At 40.4% G+C, this 21,924-nt stretch overlaps 1 protein-coding gene across 1 annotated transcript; it reads right to left on the bottom strand.

Moving 5' to 3' along the window:
* Nucleotides 1–3,499: 3,499 nt before the first annotated feature.
* Nucleotides 3,500–14,948, bottom strand: LOC134178556 (uncharacterized). The gene is made up of 7 exons (XM_062645429.1): nt 14,847–14,948; nt 14,262–14,388; nt 14,155–14,201; nt 13,970–14,089; nt 4,344–4,367; nt 3,763–3,848; nt 3,500–3,689 (listed from the first exon to the last, which is right to left on the bottom strand). Exons 1-7 carry the CDS (start codon nt 14,946–14,948, stop codon nt 3,563–3,565), a joined length of 633 nt encoding a protein of 210 aa, XP_062501413.1. The 3' UTR covers nt 3,500–3,562.
* Nucleotides 14,949–21,924: the final 6,976 nt, after the last annotated feature.

The raw sequence follows: 21,924 nt of genomic DNA, 5'->3' as shown, positions 1-21,924 counted from the left end.
CAAGAAGCTTCACCTTCAACGTGGGTTATATCTGGAATTTTATCGTGAAGACGCAAAAGACACGTATATTATTAGCTTTATCAAAGCGCAAGCGTATTTAGAATGCATAGCGTAGGTACTGTACTGCCATTACGGACAGATAAATGATGAAAGGGTCGAACCATTTGGGTTGAGTAGACAGACGCTTTACGAAACGTGATGTTTCTAACAACACAAACTGTTAGTTCATAGATTTTCTAGATGCACGTGTATGTCTTATATAGATACATAATCATGAACTGTGTAAACTGAACTGTACCATGCGCTTTTGCACAAGCCACTAAACAAGCAATTTGAAATCAACAAGGGTACCTAATAATGCCAACAGTGCAATTTGAAGTCATTACAAGACTCAATAACATAAAATATAATTTTGGTAGAAAAAGCCACAAAACCTAGCAATAAGTGAACAAGCAAGTTCTATTGTGCATGAATGGTTCAAACCTGTACGAGAATCTGATACTGTTTGACATCTAAGCGGAACGTGTACATGCCACATTCCTCCGCAGTCATGCATCAATTAATATATTAACACGCCATCTTGTTACGGTTGCCGTTTTTAGAGCAATGGGGTAAATTGTAGCATCAGGCTAAAAATTGTGGCTACAGATAAAAGAAAATGATAATTAATACAATAGCTATCCGATACCTAATTTTAACAGATATCAATGGAGACTCTTAATGACATTTGTAAGCAACAATCAGGCGAAATGGTTATTTATATAAATTAATCGGTTTTGGTAAAAAAGCAGCTATTACATTTTAATTGAAGGGAGCCAACTTAAAATTTCTTGCAACATGTTTAGTTGGTGTGTCTGCAAGGTATGTAAACAGATATACAAGATGAAGAGTTATGGAATCGATGGGCAAGAATTTCTTACTACTGTACACGATACAGTGATGTGTACAATTATAAAAATAATGAATAATTATAACTAAAATATAGGTATGCGTTATCGTATGAATTAGCGTAGTAAGGTATTATTGCAAAACTACGGTTACCAGCGCGATAGAGAGCGTAGTTATCTCCTGAGGCAAATTATTTATACCATAGTCACGTAACGTGTAAAAGTATAAGTGAGTGCGATAGTAACTGGAAGTAACTTATTCCACATTTACTTTGCAATACGTCATACACTACCTCAATACTCGCTCGTGACTTGTCGCACGTCAGGTCATCATAGTATAAGTGCGTGTTTAACTAACAACTACGGTAGATCAAGTCAAAAGAGCGAAAACGAAACTCATTGCAAGATTGATTCACAAGAGTAGTGCGAGAAAGTCTGCATGGGAACGAGGCTAGATTATGCGATTATGAAGATGAGCTTAGCAGTCTACTACTTTGACTGATACAGTGGCGGATCTAGAGGGGGTTCCGGGGGTTCCGTGAACCCCCTAAAATTTTGTGACGTCATCACGCAGAGATGACCGCGTACCAGCAGTGCTTGTTACTTCCTGACGTGACTCGCAGCTCACGTTTTAGTTTTAGGTAACTTCACACGGAGGTGCGGTACAGATTAGGAACTTTCGACGTAGGTCCATCATCGTCGGACAGTACGAGTGAGTCCTACGGTATTCCTACTCTTTCTACATCAATTTATGGTAACTTGTTTTCAATCTCAGTTGTTCTCCAACAACATGTTTCATTTACTTCCTTGCAATGATAATGTTTCAAAGTAGTTATTTTCTATCTCATGAAAATATACTTCCACCTCTAATGGTCACAACATTCACAATTTCATAAAACCATATATGTCTATAGAAGATTTCTTTGGAAAGAAAAGAAAAAGCGGTAACATTTGCCTGTCTAGCGAAAGACATGTATAGGCTTGCAAGATCAATTCAAATTCTCCAGTACTGTAGATTCATTAACGTATACTTCCGTTCTATGGTATAGGTGATTAAATAGCTAATTTATATCTGGAGGCGTGGCTGATCCTAACCTTTGTGACGTCACGGAACCCCCATTCGAAAATCCTGAATCCGCCCTTGTGATAAGACGAGGGGAAGGCTGGCATCAATTTGCATGGTTGCCCCGGCCTGGATTGCTCGTTTTGTCAAATTTCATGCAAAGACTGCAGAGGGATCGAGGTGCGTAATATTACAGCAGAAGTCTGGACAGACTGATGTGACAATTTGATGTCGTTATTCTAGTACCCAGCGTGTTTTAGGACTAGACTAGAATTAGATATGAAGAATTGCGATGCTATTAGTATAAAGAGCGCACTTTAATCCGAATTCTAGTCGGTCTCCGTGTGGATTCGACGGTTTCCTACGTGAATTTGGCCATTTTGCAAAGAATTCGCGTAAACCAATGACCATCTAGTAGTTGGCCAAGACACAGCAAACTTGGGTCAATTTCGGCTTAATTTCGCAAACATTCCAGGAAAATTTGTCCGTGTTACTGGCGAATTCACCACGAACTCAACTAAAATTCAATGTGAATTCACAGCAAATTCACGCTACTACGTACCTAGCAGCGAGATATATCTATTGAATGTCACATGCGCAGGGCAGATGCAGAGGTATGAAAGTTCGATGCTACGAGTAGGGCGTTCAAATCTAGAGGCGCGTCTCGCGTACTACGCGCCATTGCTCGTGTCAAGTCCTCAGGTTGCTACATCACGTGCGCTAGCTGCTGAGGGCCATGCGGTTTGACACATGTTTTTGGCGTGCTTAGGCCAACAACACGTGTGAAACCGCATGGTCCTATGCACACGTGATTGCTAGTACGTAGCAACCTAGCGCGAAGAACTGAGCGCAAGTCAAGCGCGGCATTACATTGGATCGAAAGCGGGCCTACACAGCTGTGCGGGCGGTTCGTCCGATCCCCCCAGCCTACGGGCCTGCGTAGGATCGGAAAGCCGAAACCATGCAATTAGTCAATCGCCCTAGCTAAACTAATACTAGTAGTCTCCCGCTGTAACGGGGACTCCATTCCCGGAACTACACTGTACTCTGTTGAGGGGCTGTGGAGAAAATAGGGGCTGTGTATAAACACTACTAGATCTTGTGAACAAAACAGGGCTGCAAACGTAATAGCTAGGTCTTGTGCACAAATTAGGGGCTGTGAACCAAGTAGGGGCTGTGAACCAAACAGGGGCTGTGACCAAATAGGGGCTGTGAACAAAATCTAGTAGCCCCTATTTTGTTCACGAGTACTACGTTCGCGTGAAAATCGACAGAATAGGCAACTTGCTGCCCAGAACAAGGTTTCTTTTAATTCTCTATTTCTAAGTAGTTTGCTGTGTCTAGAGCACCTTTGCTAGCAGAAAGAAATTTGTAACACGAAAACGCTAGTAGAGAGGAAAAAATGTGCGTGAACAAAACAGGGGCCGCTAGGACCGGTTCAGAACGCGTAAACAAAATAGGAGAAAAAACAAAATGGGGGCTGTAAACAGAATAGTACCCATTAACAAAATAGTCCCCATGAACAAAATAGTCCCCGTGAACAAAATAGTCCCTGTGAACAAAATAGTACCATAAACAAAACAGGGGCTGTGTACATCACAGTAGCATATGCCTATGTTTTGATACTATTGAAACCAGCAGACAGTATATATGATGGCACAGTGCAGTTGACGTTATAATCTTTGTCATACTGCAAGTAATAGCAGTACCACTTCAGACCCCTCAGAGACATCTTTGCACTAGACAACAAACAAATGCATTGCAAAATACACAACAAGTCCTCTTTTCATCAACAACAAAAATTACGCTTACATCGATCGATTCTGAACATGATTATCTATAGAGAGAGCCTGTTCAAATGTCATGTTCAGGTATCTCATGTAGTATGCACCACTCACCTAAAGATACATGACACAAACACAAAATCAGTCTAATTAACTGTACTTGCGTAAGGGCACATTCACTAGACACTGCAAATGAGAATACTATGAAGCAGGTTTGTCTTAATTACTGCCATGTACAATGGTTTCTAATTTCTTACAATACCTGTCATAAAGCAGGAGCTTCTGAATGTGAATGAGCTGATGAACTGTCAAGGGAACGGTAAGTTCAACCTTGGTCATGTCATACACATGCACTCATTATTACACTTCTAGCAATATGTTCTCTAATTAGAGACATAAGAAACAACTAACCTTCAAAGACCAAGGTAAGCCAATACAATAAGTACAAGCTTGACAGTCACTTCAATCTACAATACTCTGTATTTGGTTAACTGAGCAATGGATGTCAAAATTTTTGTTGAAACTATACTGAGGTACATGTACATCATGCAATTTCTAACAACTATTACAGTCTACAGCCATTGACATTACATGCTTAATTCTTATTACCTCTCCAGTTCTGTCTGTTCCTGCCTGCAAATAGAAAAATCATGGTAAACTACAAGAATTTCCAAGTTATTCTAAGCAACTAAAACCACAGCAGAAAAGTTTTTGGTGACTGTATATAACATGTGCTACATAACATGTTGACAACTCATGTTGTTGACCAAGTCCCCTCTACAAAAGTAAGCATTTAACCATACTCTCTTGGTTATTACCCTAGGGCTCAAGTAAGCTCCCATCGACACATTTTCACACTTCTTAGTCCTGTCATTAGTGCTAATTGGTGACTGTTTGCTAAATACACACACACACACACACACACACACACACACACACACACACACACACACACACACACACACACACACACACACACACACACACACACAGGAGTGTTTCAATCCTTTAGGTATAATGGCAGTGGTTTAAAGCTCTACTATTTTAGTCTATCAGCAATCAATCACTTACGTCAATTAACAACTTTAGGTGTCAATTTTTGAGAAAGGCCCTATCCCATACTTCATCTTTGACTCTGGCCAATTATGGGGTGGGCTAATAATCGAGTATGGTAAATATGCGCACAACTTACTACAAGTCACTGTCCATTCTCTAAGTAATCTGGAAGTAGCATCATTTGCTAAAAATACTGATATAGAACAACAGAGACATGCATGTACAGAATAGGTAGTAGTAATACAAGTACAAAGTACAATCTGATTTGACTGCAACAGCAGCCGAAGATGTATAAGGAACTGAATACTCATAAACAGCTGCAAAGTATGATTTATCATCACTAGAGCACAGAGTAGTCCATTCCACTTTTGAGAAAATGAAGAACTAAAGACTGAACCTTGGAATGTTTGTTCACTTAAGAGTCTCTAGAGGACAACCTTTGCCAGTAAAAGACATATATGAATTAAAAATGGTCTGAAGTTAACAGAAACACAATGGCTCTAGCTTGATGAATGGTTTTGGATAAGAGATCAAACTGCAAGGCTTTGCACTAACGATAATTATTTTATCCACAGAAGCTTCATGAGTGTCCCTTATCAATACCAGAAATTCAAGAACATCTTCCAGCACTATTTTTGAACGATTTACAAGAGTTGAATTGCTAAAAGACAAAACTTTCCTAATAAAGTGACAACTGCCTATCGCCCAATTAATCAAATTAGTAAAGAAAAAAGAGAAATTTTGTATGATTCATTGCAAAGAACAAAATATGCGTTGTTGCATGTTGTAGTTGTGAGTTTTAATGCTACAGTTGAAAGACTACAACTAGAGTTACTGATAAGTTTGGATTGAATCAGTGATAAAGACAACAGACTTCTAGGTTGTGTTTCTACTAGCTCCATATTATCTAGTTTAGCTTAAATGTGCAAGTTCACAAACTACATCAGTTCAAGAAATACTGACTGCTTCCACTAAGAATTTGGACATCTGGGATGGGTGAGGTATTTGCACCATTACAAAATGGTGAAGTATTTCTGAAATGACACTTGCTATAATACATTGGGCAGTTCTATTGCTGAGTCAGAGTAATAGTTGGAGAGTAACAGTTGGTTGTTCCTGAGACTCCAAACTCAGCATCTAGTAACATGCAGTAGCTGCTGATTTCTCCCCTATATTTGATGACGCTTTCATCTTTCAAGGCAATCCAATACAAATGAAATAACACAAAACGACATCGGAGGCCATCTTCAAGCACGCAGTGCGTCAGTAACCTAAACTATTTGCTAAACCTACTACAAAACATGGTTAGAAAAGCGGTTTAGGTTTAGAATATAACTGGTTTAGCCCCATGTTGGCCAAGGTTTTGTCTGAGGAAGCTGAAACATGCCTTTTTGGATGGTCTTTGGGGATTTGCTCATCTTTCTTTCTCTTTCCAAAGGCTGTGTTGAGATGTCCTCTAAGAGTTGGCAAGAAGAAACAGATAGTTGTTGTTGTCTCGCCTTCGAAGATGGCAGGAAGGAGATTTTATCTTCTTGGCAAAAAGCAAGATCCGAATCTCATCAAGCTACGAAGGCTCTATCTAACAGATATACTTCTTTTAATTTTGCCAATGCAAAAAGGTCTCTTTTTTCTGGAGAGGTCGTTTTCGCAACGCAATATGTTCTCTTGGTTCATTGGGATGTGCTTCACATGATGATTCTTCGGCTATTGAAGAATTCGTCATCCTGTTCATTCTCTACCTGTTCGGAATAATGACATTCCTCCTCCCCTCACTGTCACCTCAAGCTCTGTCTTAACAGCCTTACGTGGATTTCCACGGGCTCTCTAGTCTTCTTTTCTTAATCGAGTTTGCAAGGACTTCCCTGAGACTTTGCAGGGACAAAACGGTGTTAGCATTGTGAAGGTCAATTATTTTTTGGAAATGTCTCAAAATCATCAAGTGGAGTGCAACAGGGTGACCCTGATCTTTGTCTCCAAATTTGGTATTTAGATGACGGCAGCTTCCTTGGTGAAAGATCAGCTCTGGCGCCACTTCTCAACCAGTTGTCATCGGTTGGCCTTTCTCATGGTTTACGCCTTAATATGTAGAAATGCAAGGTCTTCAAGGAACAAGTTTCCCACGAGTTCCATGAGGAGATACAGCAAGTGGAAAATCTGACAGGTGGTGCTGACTTTCTGGGTTCACACATGTTTGGCTCTGATTCTTACTTTAATGCTCCTTGTGCTAAACAAATCGACAAGGTCTTACAGTGCCAGAACAATCTCAAAAGTTTGAAGAATCCCCAAGTTCTACCTAATTTACTTCTAAGCTGCCCGAGTCTTGTAAAGTCAACCATCTTTTTGAGGACTGTCCTTTCAATAGAATTTCTTTTTCAAATCCAACAATGGCCTGCGGAATTCTCTGGAAAGAACGTTGCAATCATCTTTGTCAGATTTGGCTTGGTCTCAAACCACGTTACCTATTCGCTTGGGTTGCCTTGACAAAAGAAACGCTAGCAGGACCTGCTTCGCAGCTTTTGTTGGCGGCAGCAATGCTGCTTGAAACTTATGTCACCAACTCTTGCAGACTGTCCTTCCACCTAGCTTCACAGGTCTATTACTTCCTGGTGAACTACAAGCATGGAAACACGTACCTGATCTCTCTTTTGCCGGATAATGTCAACTTAAATTTGCTATCTTCTTCACAACTCCAGTTGCAAATGACTATTGATTCTTACGAGATAGTGCTCGTCTTAACACAATCTCTGTTTCACTTGTGGGTTCATGGTTGCGGGCAATGCTAAACCCTGTTTTTGGCCTGACTATGTCTCCACAAGAATTCGTTCTCTGTCTCCACCTCTGGCTTGGCCTGGCTCAGTTTCCTTCGCCATCCCCTGCTACCAGATGCTACTGTGGTTCTGTTTTGGCCAATTATGGAGATCATATTCTGGGTTGCCACAGTACTTCACTAAGAAACAAAAGACATGATGCTTTATGTGACATTGTGTATCACTCTCTTCTAGAAAACAACACAGGGACCAGAAGTGAACAGAGTTGTAGTAGTGACAGTTCCTCTCACCCTGGAGAAGTAGCCACCCAGATTTCTTCCAGGGTTGTGCAGCCTATTCTAACATTATCGTTCAAACTTCTTTTAGCAATCCTACCTCGTTACCTGAACCATCCAATCAAGAGCTGTCACAGCTGCAGGCAAAGCCAAACAAGATGAACGCCATCAAGACAGTGTTGAGTCTTCCGGTAGTTTCTTCTATCCACTGGTGCTGGAAACTTGGTTTTCTGTCACCTTCCAGTCTTCAGGCTCTCAAAGACATTGCAAGGAAGACTACTCTTACGAACGATCTTACCATTACTAAAGCTCTAGCTAGCAAACTTATATGAACAGCTATCTGTATGCCTTTGGGAGTATAATGGAAAGATGGTTCTAAATATTTTAGCTGCTAGTAGAGGTACAGATCTATGGGATTATGCTTCGTTTACACTTTTCCAGGCCCACACAAGTGGGCTTTATCACAAACATAAACCTGTTTACCTTAATTAGTTGTGAAACTGGTTCAAGTGTTATAGTGGAAACACAGCCCTATAGTGTATGGCCCAACAATCAACAATATTTGGTTTCAACATAACAATAAATATTCACATTGGTTTTATAGTATCTCCAAATGCTTTTGGGTCTAGAGACTACATTCTAATTAGGTAGTCTAGGAAAATGATCCATGACACAAGTAATGAGATGTCCTATAAAGAGTTGCGACTTCAAAACGGATGCTTTGAATGATCTAGCATTACAGTTTTATCGAAAGAGATCTGATGCAAACTAAATAATGCATTTTAGTCAGCCATGATGCTGTAAAGTCACAACTACCGTCACAACTACCGTCTGCTTCAAGCAAGCAAAATAACTAAACCATTTAAGCACAATTTGCACTTGATAAAAACCTACAACGACATTGCTTAGCTATGAGCTCAGCATCAGACAGTATTCAGAAACTAACAACAGTATTCAGAAACTAACAGATATCATTTTTAGCTATGAGCCAGAAAAAACAAACTTTGTACAAGTCACGTGACTTACAACGTAGTGTACTTCAAATATATGGCTTTAATGACATTTGGTTTATGACTATGTTTGTGGCTGACTATGTCTGTCATGCTAAAAAATGTGCCCCAACCTTAGTTCTATCCAATTACAAAGCAGTATTTGCAATTAATTGTACCTGGCAACCAAGGACAATTAATGAACCGCCAATCAGATCTGTGAAAATGTTCATGAAAAAAGAATTTTTACTAGAACAGTGTAATTCATGCTTGTGATTGCCAGGTCTTGTCAGCAATCAACAACAGAACTTACTTGTCTGCAAGTGCCAATGCAAAATTTAGCGCTTTCTTGGCTTTATGACATTTACATGAGAACCTAACATTATATATCCATGAGTGATATTTATGTCCGTATGTGATAACTCATTACTCAAAACTACAGTCGCTTTGTATGGTGCGCTAACAGCAAAATGGCATCTAACTTCATAATACTTCGACGTTTCAAGAGGCTTACACTGTGAATCAAGAAAATTTTTCAAAGTTGATTAATTCTTGCCTATTTTGCCACTTTCTCAAAAAGGCAAAATTAAATACTGTGAAATTTAAAAAGGACAGATATATTATTAACAACAGATTTAAATTATCACTGAAAACCACCAACACGTGTCATAACCATAAAGTCCCACTCTTTGTCATGGGATAGTGGTTAAATTTCACACCACAAAACAGCCGCATAATCAGAAGGTCAGATCATGTTTCTAAGTCCAAGAGAACATTGACTTCTTGTCAGATGTTATAACTGCTACTTGCCAGAAATTACTGTAGCAGCTGGTAGCAGTCTAAACTGCTCATTTGCATAGGCAAAACAAAAATCTGACGAAATGTTCAAATGGCAGAAATGGTAAAATTCTTTGAATGGACTACATTTTTGTCAAACAATCTATGAGCACACACTCCACTTGACACACATGATTTGTATAGAGATTAATGTAAACCAAATGAGACTTTGATACAAGAGCCAAGCTATCTGCAGATATTCTGTTCTGATCTCACTGTACCCTGTCCTGTGTATGAGCTCTATAGTTCATGTATACATCACCTTCAGTTTTGTATTCAATCTGAATGCCAGTATCAACAGTCAAAGAGAGAGTTTCATACGCTATTTTGTCCAAATAGATATTGAAAAGAACAGGAGATAAGCAGCAACCTTGCCTTACCCTGTGGTTATCCTGAACCTGTCAAACAACATACCATATTCACCATAATAATGCCCATACCAAATTAATGCCCATGCCCATACATACGCCCATGTGCAGCAGGTCAGAAATGTCTGCCCAAAAAACCCTGTGCCCAAGTATACGCCCAGGATACGCATGCGCAGAATATTGAATAGTCACGCCTGCATTTGCAGGTCCTTTCTGTACATGAGCATAGCCCTATGTCTTACGCCTCAGTGACAAGTGTTGAAAAGAGCTCAAATTTCAATATTTATCACCTTCCCACCTTGGTTGAATCAATCATTTCTTGTTCAGCTGAAACGTGAGTGAGCATCATAGAAAGGCATCATGAAAGAAATGTGCATGATTTTGACTTTATGTAACAGACTGAAAAGAATTATTACGATCAATTTGGTATTTCTATGACACAGCCTCTGATAATTGAATGTCTGAGTCCAATAATTGAATGACTCAATCAGATAATTGAATGCCTGATTGGGATAATTAAATGCCTGCCTGGGATAATAGAATGCCTGAATCGGATAACTGAACCCTGGATTTGGATAATTGAATGCAAAATACTATATAGAACCTTTGATCTTGCAAAAACGGATAATTGCAGGCGTTTGTTGTAGTCTTTGGGTGTTTAGATGATGACTGGCCAAACGACAGCATTTTGTAACCATGTATACCCCTGGGACCAAAATAACGCCCATGCCCTAGCATACACCCAAAAAAGCATTCTTTTCTATACACCCAAGACGTTATTATGGGTGAATGTAATGTCCGGTGTTATCATAGATGTCAACAATCAACCCACAGACTTTTCCCTCTACTCCATAATTCTCAATAACTGAAAGAGGGCATGTCTAGGACTGCATGAACGGCTATCGACAAGTCTGAAGCATAATGCACACCATGCTCTAAAGCTATCTCAATGATCTGCCTCAATACCCAGATTTGGTTAATGGTACATCTAACAAGACAAAACCCACATTATTCTAAAAGATAATTTTTTATTACTTTCTTGAAACGTTCCAACAAGATGTCAGCCAAAACTATCCCTGGGACGGTGAGTAAAGATATCCCCCTGTAGCTATCACATATATCTAAATAATGGTAACAAGACAGTAAATTTCTATGCATGTGTGATTTTTCCAGATTCTGAACATAATCTAATGACTTCAAACAACCAAGAAAGCTCAGGTGGAAAAATTCTGCCACTATGCTGTCATCTTCTGTTGCCTTACCATATTAGATTTATTAACAGAAGCTACAATCTTCATATCAGTTAGTGGTTCTCCAGATGGCAAGTTGTATGAAAAGAGGTATTCATTAATTAGACTTGTAACATGCTAAACATTCAGCACTGAATTAACACCTTTTCAAGCGATCTAGTTTCGCTTCCTCGGTTGCTACTTTTGTCCATAGTCATGCATGCATCAATAAAGACATCAGCTGGTTGGAATTCAGTCCTACTAAATTTCTTAATTTGCCTATAAACTCTCCATGTCGGTGATGTTTCAGAGCTCCTCCTGTACCTTCCTTTAGACTACGTGTACCAGTTTTGTTTGTTCTGTTTCAGTACCAGTGTTGCTTTGACCTGACAGCATATTGTGCATATCTATCTCTGAGGTCACTGCTTCATGCATGGTCACCCCTTAGCCAAGCAAGCACAGCACATTGCTGTAATAAAATTCCCGTTTCATCTTCTATCTTCTGAATTGCTTCTAGCACCAACGATGGTTTATTGAACATCAATGCACCATCGGCAAGATTGCAGGGTATTCTCTGTAATCCAAGTATTTGCTTGCCATAGTTAGAGTAACCGATAGTTGTTTTTCTGCTGTGTCACTTACTGCTGACTGAAATTCCAATTAACCATCTTCTTTCAACATCTGCTGCACCTGTAGATCGTTGACTGAACTTGTGGCTGTGGCACAAACTGTTTCTATATGTTGGTCAATACAAGTGGATCTTTCAAAGCATCATGATTATTGTTTGGCATTCAAACTTATTGCTTACGTTTCTGAAGTTTCAAGACTAATTTGCTTATTACCAGCTCATGATTCGATTCAACGTCAGGGTCGTTCATTACTCTAGTGTCATGGATCATGCATAGACTGCCTGACGAGAACAGTCTTTCAAACTTGGTTTTGCAAGAAGATTTGGTGGATACCAAGAAGCTGTGTGAATATGTTGGTGTTGAACCACAGTGTTTATGATTATCATATCATGAGCTTCAGCAAAACCTAATAATCTCTTGCCATTATCACTGGTTGAAATGGCAACCAATTTGCAAGTTACTTTCATTTCTTGTTTTCCCACTCAAGCATTGAATCACCCAAGACAACAACACAGTAAGACACCTGTTTTTTGGATTGCTTCATCCAGCTGTTGTTAAAGACATTCTTCTCTTCTTCACTATTCTGATTGGTTGGACCATAAGCAATCACAACACTAACCACACCTCTATCTGTCAAAAACTCAACTCTCATGATCCGGTCTGAAATAGGGTTGAAGAATTTTACATTATTCTCTATGCTGCATGGGAACTCTAAACCCACTCTTCTTGAAGCTTCTCTACAGTGATCCTGAGAATAAAAGCTTGTACTGGGAGCATTGAACTAGCTCCAGGTAGGTGCATGAGTCTCAGTCACACCACACAATGTCAGACCACCTCTTTGTAATGTTCTTCAGCAAGAAGGTTTGCTTTCCGTATCCCCTTGAGTTTTTAAACATTCCAAGTACCAATCTTAAGTATTTCACTTTTCTTCAAAACTTCAAATGAACAGACTTTAGACGATAACAGAAAAGTAAACCTGTTATTGAAGTAGGTTTACCTTTAACAATAGATGACACATGGCTTTTTATGCTGACTTTAGTGCAAGGCGATACTTTTTCGTGTAATTTTGGAGAGATTTGGCTAAAGAAAAACTAGTTTTGTACAATCACTGAAAGAACAGTGAATAGGTTTAAAAGTATATGACAGAGATAATCTGGCTAGTACTAAAGTCCGTCCACTTTAACTTCTCCCCCCCTCCCCCCCGGGGAAGTTTGTGTGGTTCTTGTGTCGGTAGATCCCAGCATTTATCCAATGAGCAATTAGTAATTAGCATAACAGGTGGGTTTGTCTTTCAATTGAAGGCTGTCTATTGGTTAGAGTAGCTATTAAACAATTTACATAACAAGGCTGGCGGAAGTTTGTCTGCAATGCACACTCAAAGACCAGCATGAAAATGAGCTCTAAAATGAAGTGTTTAGCATGTCTCTACGACCTTGCTGTCAAAAGTTATCCAGAATTGACTGAGGGAAAAGTCAGCGTGGACAGACTTTAGAATTCCAACTTAAACAAGAGTCACCAGGAGCAGCCAAAAACCACAAGGTAACCCCTTAGTGCCACACAACCCTTAATCCCCGAGTTGGCTCCGAATCTTCGAAGCCCAGTCCTGTTCTTGGATTACATACACACACACACACACACACACACACACACACACACACACACACACACACACACACACACACACACACACACACACATGCATGCATGCAGGCATGCACACACAGACATACATACATACATACATACATACATACATACATACATACATACATACATACATACAGACACACACACACACACACACACACACACACACACACACACACACACACACACACACACACATGCACACACATGCATGCACACACATGCACGCACACACGCACATGCATGTGTACACACATATGCATACGCACACACACACACACACACACACACACACACACACACACACACACACACACACACACACACACACACACACACACACACACCTACAGAAGATGAATGTCAACAAAGCAGGTGGTGAACATTTACTATTACTATAGCAACAAACAGGAGTAGGTGACTAGATATAGCTGTACCTCGCAGTGTGTGTAGATGACATTTGGCAGTGACAAGTTTGAATGCAATAGCTTTCTCAGTAAATCTACTCTTTCAGGCAAATGATCCAATTGCCAGTCATTCAGGTAAACAGCCATTTCCTGCATTACAATCCTTGCAATTAATTGAACAGTAGAACTTTGAATTGCCATTAATAACAGCACACTTTTCGAATAGCCTCTGAAAACCAGTCAGGATCTACTACATCGCCTACTATACTCACAAAACCTTTATTATAAATACATAATACTGTATCAATATATGTTATTTTACCAATTATCCAGTTATAATACTTGCCAAGAGAAGGGTTACCCTTAAAGAACTGCAGTTCAACATCTTCATCTGTAAATTCGAAGGGATTCAGATAGCTGTATAAATTAACAAATGTCGTCAACAGTGCCTAGGTTTTTGTATAAACATCCAAACCAAAGACAACAAAGTAGTAAACAGAACAATCAAAATACACGGACAAACAAATAAACATATAAACAATTTAACACCAAATAGTTGGATAAATGATTTGTGCAAACGTCTATCAATTAAAACCTGTGACATTCAGTGCTACATTATTATCTCTTAGACCACAACATGGAAAGACGTCTCATGTTTGTAAGAACTGCCAATTACACAAAGCTGCATATAACATACCATTATGAGGAGATATGACAGACAAGCAGATAGATAAGTAGATTGAATGCTTACTCTACTGATAACAAGCGCTAACTTTATGCAAATCAATAACAGTCAATGGACAAAATGTTGAATGTCTGTATCATATGTAAAGTCATTGAAGTTGCACTTAGACAACTTTGACAACTTCTTAATAATCACTCGAGAGTTGCAAGAATGTACACCTACAGACAGTTGCTTCCTCCATCTATCTCGAAAGCCTGCTTCATTGTTCCTTCCATGTTCATTTTTCGACTTCTTGGAGATCTTATTTAAATATTCTTCAGCCATAGGACCCCAAAGGCCAAAGTGCTAAAAAACCAATGGGATACGTGGTGTGGTGGACTCTGATATGGATTGTGTTGGCCATATTTTGCCATCTTTCATTGTTCTCGCATCTCTGCGGCATAGCCTGATCTTTTGGCAGCCGATTTTAGGGTGTCGCAAGAATGTGGGTGAGCCATATCCAAGTCTGCTGTGGAATATTCAGTGGGATCGTACGTTGCTATATCCGTTCGATTCTCTGAGTTGATATATCTGTTTCTAGGCTCAACTTGATGAGGAACGTTTAATTCATCTAAACATTCTGTCTGATAGGCAGACAGCTAGACAAATTGGCAAGCAAATAGGCAGACATGCAGACATATCAACAAACACACAGACAGGCGGAGGCAGGAAAAATGAATACCAAAAAGTGGTGTGTGTGTGTGTGTGCGTGTGTGCGTGCGTGTGTGTGCATGCGTGTGTGTTATTGCTGTATCTACTTGCACAGAAGATTTTAATGAAAAGGGCGACTACATGTAAGAAGTGATATTGTCTTTGATTTGGATTTGTGGATTTGCAAAATAAAAATTCATTCTTGAGTTATGAGTGAGTGATTTTTTTAGTGCGCATGCGTTACAGCTGTATCTACTTGCCAGAGTAAACTTTATGACAAAAAAATGAGTTCCTTGGGTAAGAAAAAGTTTCTTGGATTTAGAAATAATGTTTTCATTTATGGATACAAGATTGAAGTATATATATCCGACAACTTAATCCATCCAACACTTTAGTCATAACTCTTTGGAACAGTGCTGGAGTGGAACTAATACCAAATGTGAAGATACTTGTAAAGACCCGTGTGTGTGTGTGTGTGTGTGTGTGTGTGTGTGTGTGTGTGTGTGTGTGTGTGTGTGTGTGTGTGTGTGTGTGTGTGTGTGTGTGTGTGTGTGTGTAAAGAGGTAAGAGGTCCCATGCACATACTACGCGGCCTTTGGACCAAGGAGTAAGACGAACCCAGTGTGCAGACGTCATACCAGTACGTGTTCGAGTTGAGGGAAAGACTGGAAGAAACGTTAAAACTTGCCAGAGAGGAGCTGGAGAAGTCGCAAACACGGCAGAAGCAATACTTCGACCGTAAATGCAAACAACGTAAACTCGAGGAATGTGATCAGGTACTGCTACTGCAGCCTACGGATAGAAACAAGTTATCATGCAGTGGAAGGGGCCCTATGTAATCGAAAGAAGAGTAGTACTGGTGGACTATGTCGTCAACATCAAGGGCAACTCAAAGGTCTTTCATGTCAACTTGCTGAAGCGATACTACTCCCGAATCAATAAAGCGGACCAGAAATGTGACACTCCGGAGAAAGGAAGGGCGGTGCTGGAATTTGGTGAGCTCAGCAACAATAGCAGCTGACAGTGAAGGAGGCCCAGACGACGAACTCCTTGACGTGAGCCTGTGTTGGAAACAAGAGACTCTTGATAATGTGAAATTGGGCGAGGAGCTAAGCATCAAACAGTGCAAACAAGCGCAACGTCTAATTGAGGAATTTAGTCCTGTATTCATCAATGTGCCTGGCGAAACAGACTTGATTAAGTCATCACGTTAAATTGACTTCGGACGAACCAATTCGGCCACGTCCCTATCCAGTCCCGTGCAGCGTGAGGGAAACTCTTCAAAAGGAGCTAAACGACATGCTCAAAATGAATATCATCCAAGAGTCGAGATCCCCGTATTCGTCTCCAATAGTCATCGTGAAGAAGTGGGACAGCACGAATAAGTTGCTTATTTCACAAAGCTCAACAAGACAACAGAAGTTGATCCAGAACCAACAAATACAGTTGCAGAGACAATCCAGAACCTTAGCACTGACATGTGGTTTTCAAAGATCGATCTGCCCGGCCAAGGAAAATGACCACAAGACCGCATTCTCTTCGCCCGATGAATCGTATGAATTCTTAAGAATGCCATTTGGGGTGGTAAACTCCGGTGCGACCCTGATGAGAGCAATGAGGATTCTGCTAGAAGGCATGGAGAACGTCAAGCACGTCGTCAACGACATCCTGATCCATAACGTTACCTGGAAAGAGCACTTGGGGACGCTCCTAGAACTACTTCGAAGGATGTCTGGGGCTGGACTGACGGCTCGTCCTTCAAAGACTGTAATCGATTTTGTGGGCTACAAAGTCGGTCACGGTGTTAGCAGTCTGATAGAAGAGAACCTGCAAAAGATTTGAGACGCCCAGAGGCTTAGAACCAAAAGAGAGATTTGCTCGTGTATTGGGCTCACGGGTTTCTACCGGGATTATGTTGCAAAATATTCTGTAATCGCGGCCCCACTGACTGATTTAACAAGAAAGGGGCAACCAAACAAGGTGAAATGGAGCAACGCCCACAAAAGCATACACGACGCTGAAAGGAGCTATCACGTCACAACCAATACTTCACTTGGCAGACCACACTAGGCAGTTTGTTTTGAGGACTGACGCATCCAAAGTTGGGATCGGCACCATTCTCATGCAGCAATTTGGCGATTGATTGTTTCCCATGACCTATATAAGCAAGAAGTTGTTCAACTGAGAGAAGAGGTTTTCGACTATAGAGAGGGAATGCCTGGTACTGGTTTGGAGCGTAAGAAAGTAGAGAATGTTCCTGTATGGCTGGAAATTTGTGTTGCAAACAGACCATCGACCTCTTTTATTCCTCAATCAAACCAAGTATGAGAACGATCGGGTCATGCGGTGGGCTTGTTCCTGCAGGGGTACACATTCCAGATCGATGCGATCAAGGGCAAGGACAACGGAGCCGACTATCTCAGCAGGGTGACCTGACGACGGGTAAGAACGGAGAAGATAGAAGCATCCCAGTGCTTCTCTTAAAGGGGACGTATGTAATGTTCTTACCTACACATTTGTATGAAAAGGCATGTATATAGTTAATTATTAATTAATTAAGTTGCATTGCCATAATTAGTCAAGCCTGAGTTGTGTTGCCATATATGGCTATACACAATTTGCATTTTTCCGGTATTTGACTGAACTAGTCATTTGGGGTTGGATAGTGGTCTGTTGGTGAAGGGGAGAGTTTGAGTGCGGGTGATAATAGAAGTCGTCATGCACTCATTACGGTGTCGACCGCTCATGTCTTCTCGCTGTACCTACATTGCCGCAACTCATCGTCCAGCTAGTGACAGCCGTCTTGTTTATCCAATCCATGCCAAGTAAATTGACCCTCTTCCTTGCTTGACATAGAACACCACATTGATGGTGCTGTTTCGGAAAAGCACATGTCTTTGTGAAAGTGCCCTTAAATTCTATCAACTTGCCTGATACATTTCTCAATCTTTCAGTGGCAGTTGACAGTGTGGGTTTGCCTACTTTTTCTTATGAAGATTCATCAAGCAGTGATAAATCTGCTCTGGTATCAATTCTAAATTGCACCTCCTTTCTCTCAATTCCCAAGTTTACTAGCAAGTTCTTGCCCATGCAATGCACTTCCCCTGCTTCACAAATCTCTTTGCACACCGAGTTTACCACTTCTGGAGACGATTCTGATTCCGTTTCCAAGCCTGCTGTAGTCGACTCTGCCTGCTCTGCTTCACCAATCTCTTTGTGCAATGACGTTTCTTGAGACATCCATTCGCAATGTGGCCATACTTTCTACAGCTTTGGCATACTAGTAAGCCTCTAACTTGCTTCAAAGGGCAATTAGTGGTCTTTGCTAACTTCCATAAATAAAACATGTTAGTTTCCTTACTCTCCTATCCTGTAGCCTCTTAGCTATTCAAGTGGTTCTGTCCTTTGCTTTCTTGTAACCAATTCTCATGACTACTTTTGCAGATGCCAGATGCTGTGCGGGCGCTTTATTGCTATCGCGTGTTGGCGCTACATTATTTTGGGCCTCTTCCAGGATTTTCAAAGCTCATGAAAAGCCTCTAGTCTATTTTATGAAAGCCATTTGCAGACTTCTCACGGTAAAGCTTATTTAAACCAGATTCCTTTTCCATGAGATGGCTCCTGTAGATATGTATAAATAAGTAGCTGACTTGGCCATTCTTTGCCCAGGCAAATTAACATTTTAGTTATCAAGTGCCAAGCAGGTGAAATGACTAAATGAGTATTACATTCCAGATCCAGATATGCTAATTCTTGGGCAGAAACAATACAAAATCCTGGATAGCCTGTTCCCGTATGTGTGACCAAATCACACAGAGCGGTTGCAGCCACTTCGGCATTCCCATTGGAAATCATCAAATTGAAAATGTTGCTGTCATTGTACAAAACAGCACCAGAGCAAACATGGTAGCTATTCAACACATACACAAGCAACTGAAAGTATTCATATTACTTAAGGACACGGATATAGTAAAAATCTTGCTTTTATCAAAGTCACTGGTACTAAACGACATGCTCCGTGTCTATTGTTTGACAACAGGTATGGGCATTTCAAATTTGGTAAAGATCCCATGTGTCGTTGTAGAGAAATTTGAATGCAAGAAAAGGTAAATTCAATCAACAACAAACTTCGTTGTCCCAAGAAAACTCTGGAAGCCTGTGCATGACACATTCAATGTTTACCTTGATCAGATCGAGGTATGCAAGGTAATTTTGGTGGAGCACTCGCCATTTTAGAGATATAAAAGAGGCGTGTGTGTGTGCGTGTGTGTGTGTGTGTGTGTGTGTGTGTGTGTGTGTGTGTGTGTGTGTGTGTGTGTGTGTGTGTGTGTGTAACTGAACCCTCCAAGAGGGTAACCCATGGGACCTTGTATTTCCGGTAGTTCCTGGCCAGGGGGAGGAAATACAGTGCTCGAAATATGGAAGAAAAGTTGGCCGGACATAGAAGTTAGACCAAAGTAGCTTTTGACCGGACTTCCATCAAATTTGATCGGACGTTCACAGAATGTGCAATATCATAACATATAATATAATACTGTATATAACATATATATATATATATATATATATATATATATATATATATTATAATTATATATGCATAATATATTCATAATGTGTCCATAAACATAAAGAGCTGTTGATACTGCTCTGTGGTCATAATGCAGCATCATGCACATGTACACTACATGTACCTCTTTGAGCCCTAGCAACCAGATTAGTAGGTGCCATTTGGAGCATAAAGCCCATTGCCTTACTGGGATAGCAATTTTGTTTCAGGTAACTTGAATTAATTTTAATAACACCTTCGCATTCTTTCACTGTTTGCATACATGATTGTACTATTATGTAATGCAATGAACTCAAACACTTAGAAACTGATCAGCATAATACTCTGTGTTTTCATTAAAATTTTATGTTGGTTTTCTTCTACAAATGTGAAAGCGCTTAATTAATTGCTGACCAAAAGAGGCAATTCTCATCGTTTCACCAGTACTGGTAGGTAACCAGACAGTGCTTCATCCGGCAGAATTTATGCTGCAAAGTTGTCCACTCTGAAGAAACGTAAATCAACCGTTGGGAACTCAAACGCAGCCATCAGAAAACGAAAGACAAGCTATGAAACTAAACTAAATGATTTGTGATAGCCCATATCACCTATCATCAGCATGTGAAACTATGTCAATAGGTAAAGCCTGCTACAATTGCATAGAAAGAGATAAGCAGTGGCCTAGTTGCAGGACTACACTCAACGGATGGCTGGCCAAAGAATGAGATGGCTGCCTTACCTAGACACATTCAAGACCTGCAACAACTACCAGAAAAAATGAAATCAACCCAACCACATGTTATGTCCTAAGGTAGTAACACCAGCTGTTTATTATTGTAAAACACTTAAAGACTTAACTTAGACCTGTTACTTTCACTTGTGACCACCTGTTATGCAGCAGATGTAGGATACTGCCTTGTACAGTACCTGTACAGTACATGCTAAAAGTTACATGCTCAACAGTTTGCTTTAGCTTATTCTAAGTTTACATTGGTTAACAAATCAAGATTCCTTGGCTACAGTTCAGATTGATGACCAGACTAGGATGTCCACGCATAGATTCAGTTGCCCGGCCGTTATTTCGATCTCTGGAAATACATCCTAACTTCAGCCTTGGCAAGCTGAGGATGATGTGAGGCTAACATGCGCTAGCCCAGCAAGCTGGTCATCTGAACTGTATATGTTACTAGTTGCAAAACAGAGCGCATTTCCCTGCGTGTGGACAGAAATAGGGGTGACGCTGGAAAAAATGCCAGTGACGCCAAGAATAGGCCTGGACTCCGAAGATCTAGAGGCAACCCGGGGATCAAGGGGTTGTGCGCGCGAGAAGGGGTTGTCATGAAACATCCGACTGATCATGGCAACTCAACAACTAGTCAGAAGTCAGCATATTTTACAATAATGTCAACTAATGTTCAACCTATGCAACAGCCAAAACTCTGTGGGCAACCATCTGATACGATTTCACAACTATCAAAACGTTGCCGTGAAAAACTGCATGCCAACTTCGTCATCTCAGCAGCATTCAGTAAATGTAGTTCATAGCTCTCGATTTTGTCATAAACGGAAGAATGTCACAAACAAGTTCTGGAAGAGAAACCAAAGTTTAAGGATTGGCCTATAGAATGTTAGGACATTGCAAGGTGCTCAACCCAATCTTCTTGCCTAAGAATTAGCAGCAGCTCGAATTCCTTTATGTGCTATCACTGAAATTCAATTGCATGGTTGTGGCTGTATGGAGTTGGACGACCAGTCTGGCTACAACCTGTATTTTTCCGAAACGGCTGACGTTGCTGCAAGAGGTGTTGGTTTGATTATGCAATGTGATGTTGCAAAATCAGTAAAGTGCTTTGACTCAATCTCGGATAGGGTTATGCGTGTGGACCTTATGACAGATAAAGGTGTCTTAAAGGAGAACTCTCACCAAATACTAAAACTTGTTGAAAGAAAGATACAAGGCCTGGTATCTTCCTGCAGGAAACCTACGATCCAGACAGCCACAGAAGCAGAGAATCGGCAATGAGTTGTTCAGACGATTCCCTGTACGTACACATAGTCTTA

This window comes from Corticium candelabrum, chromosome 4 (genome assembly GCF_963422355.1).
Source record: "Corticium candelabrum chromosome 4, ooCorCand1.1, whole genome shotgun sequence".
Taxonomy (NCBI): Eukaryota; Metazoa; Porifera; class Homoscleromorpha; order Homosclerophorida; family Plakinidae; genus Corticium; species Corticium candelabrum.
The sequence above is the reverse complement of the archived record's forward strand: the minus strand, read 5'-3'. Positions and strand labels throughout refer to the sequence as shown.

What these genes read in the sequence shown, in the direction of transcription:
- LOC134178556 (XM_062645429.1), bottom strand. Translation starts at nt 14,948, where the DNA reads ATGGCTGAAGAATATTTAAATAAGATCTCCAAGAAGTCGAAAAATGAA. An exon ending in GTATTATAACTGGATAATTG is followed by an intron (nt 14,202 to 14,261) that starts GTAAAATAACAT and finishes TTGTGAGTATAG; the next exon opens with TAGGCGATGTAGTAGATCCT. An exon ending in TCATCTACACACACTGCGAG is followed by an intron (nt 4,368 to 13,969) that starts GTACAGCTATAT and finishes TTCTATTTGCAG; the next exon opens with GCAGGAACAGACAGAACTGG.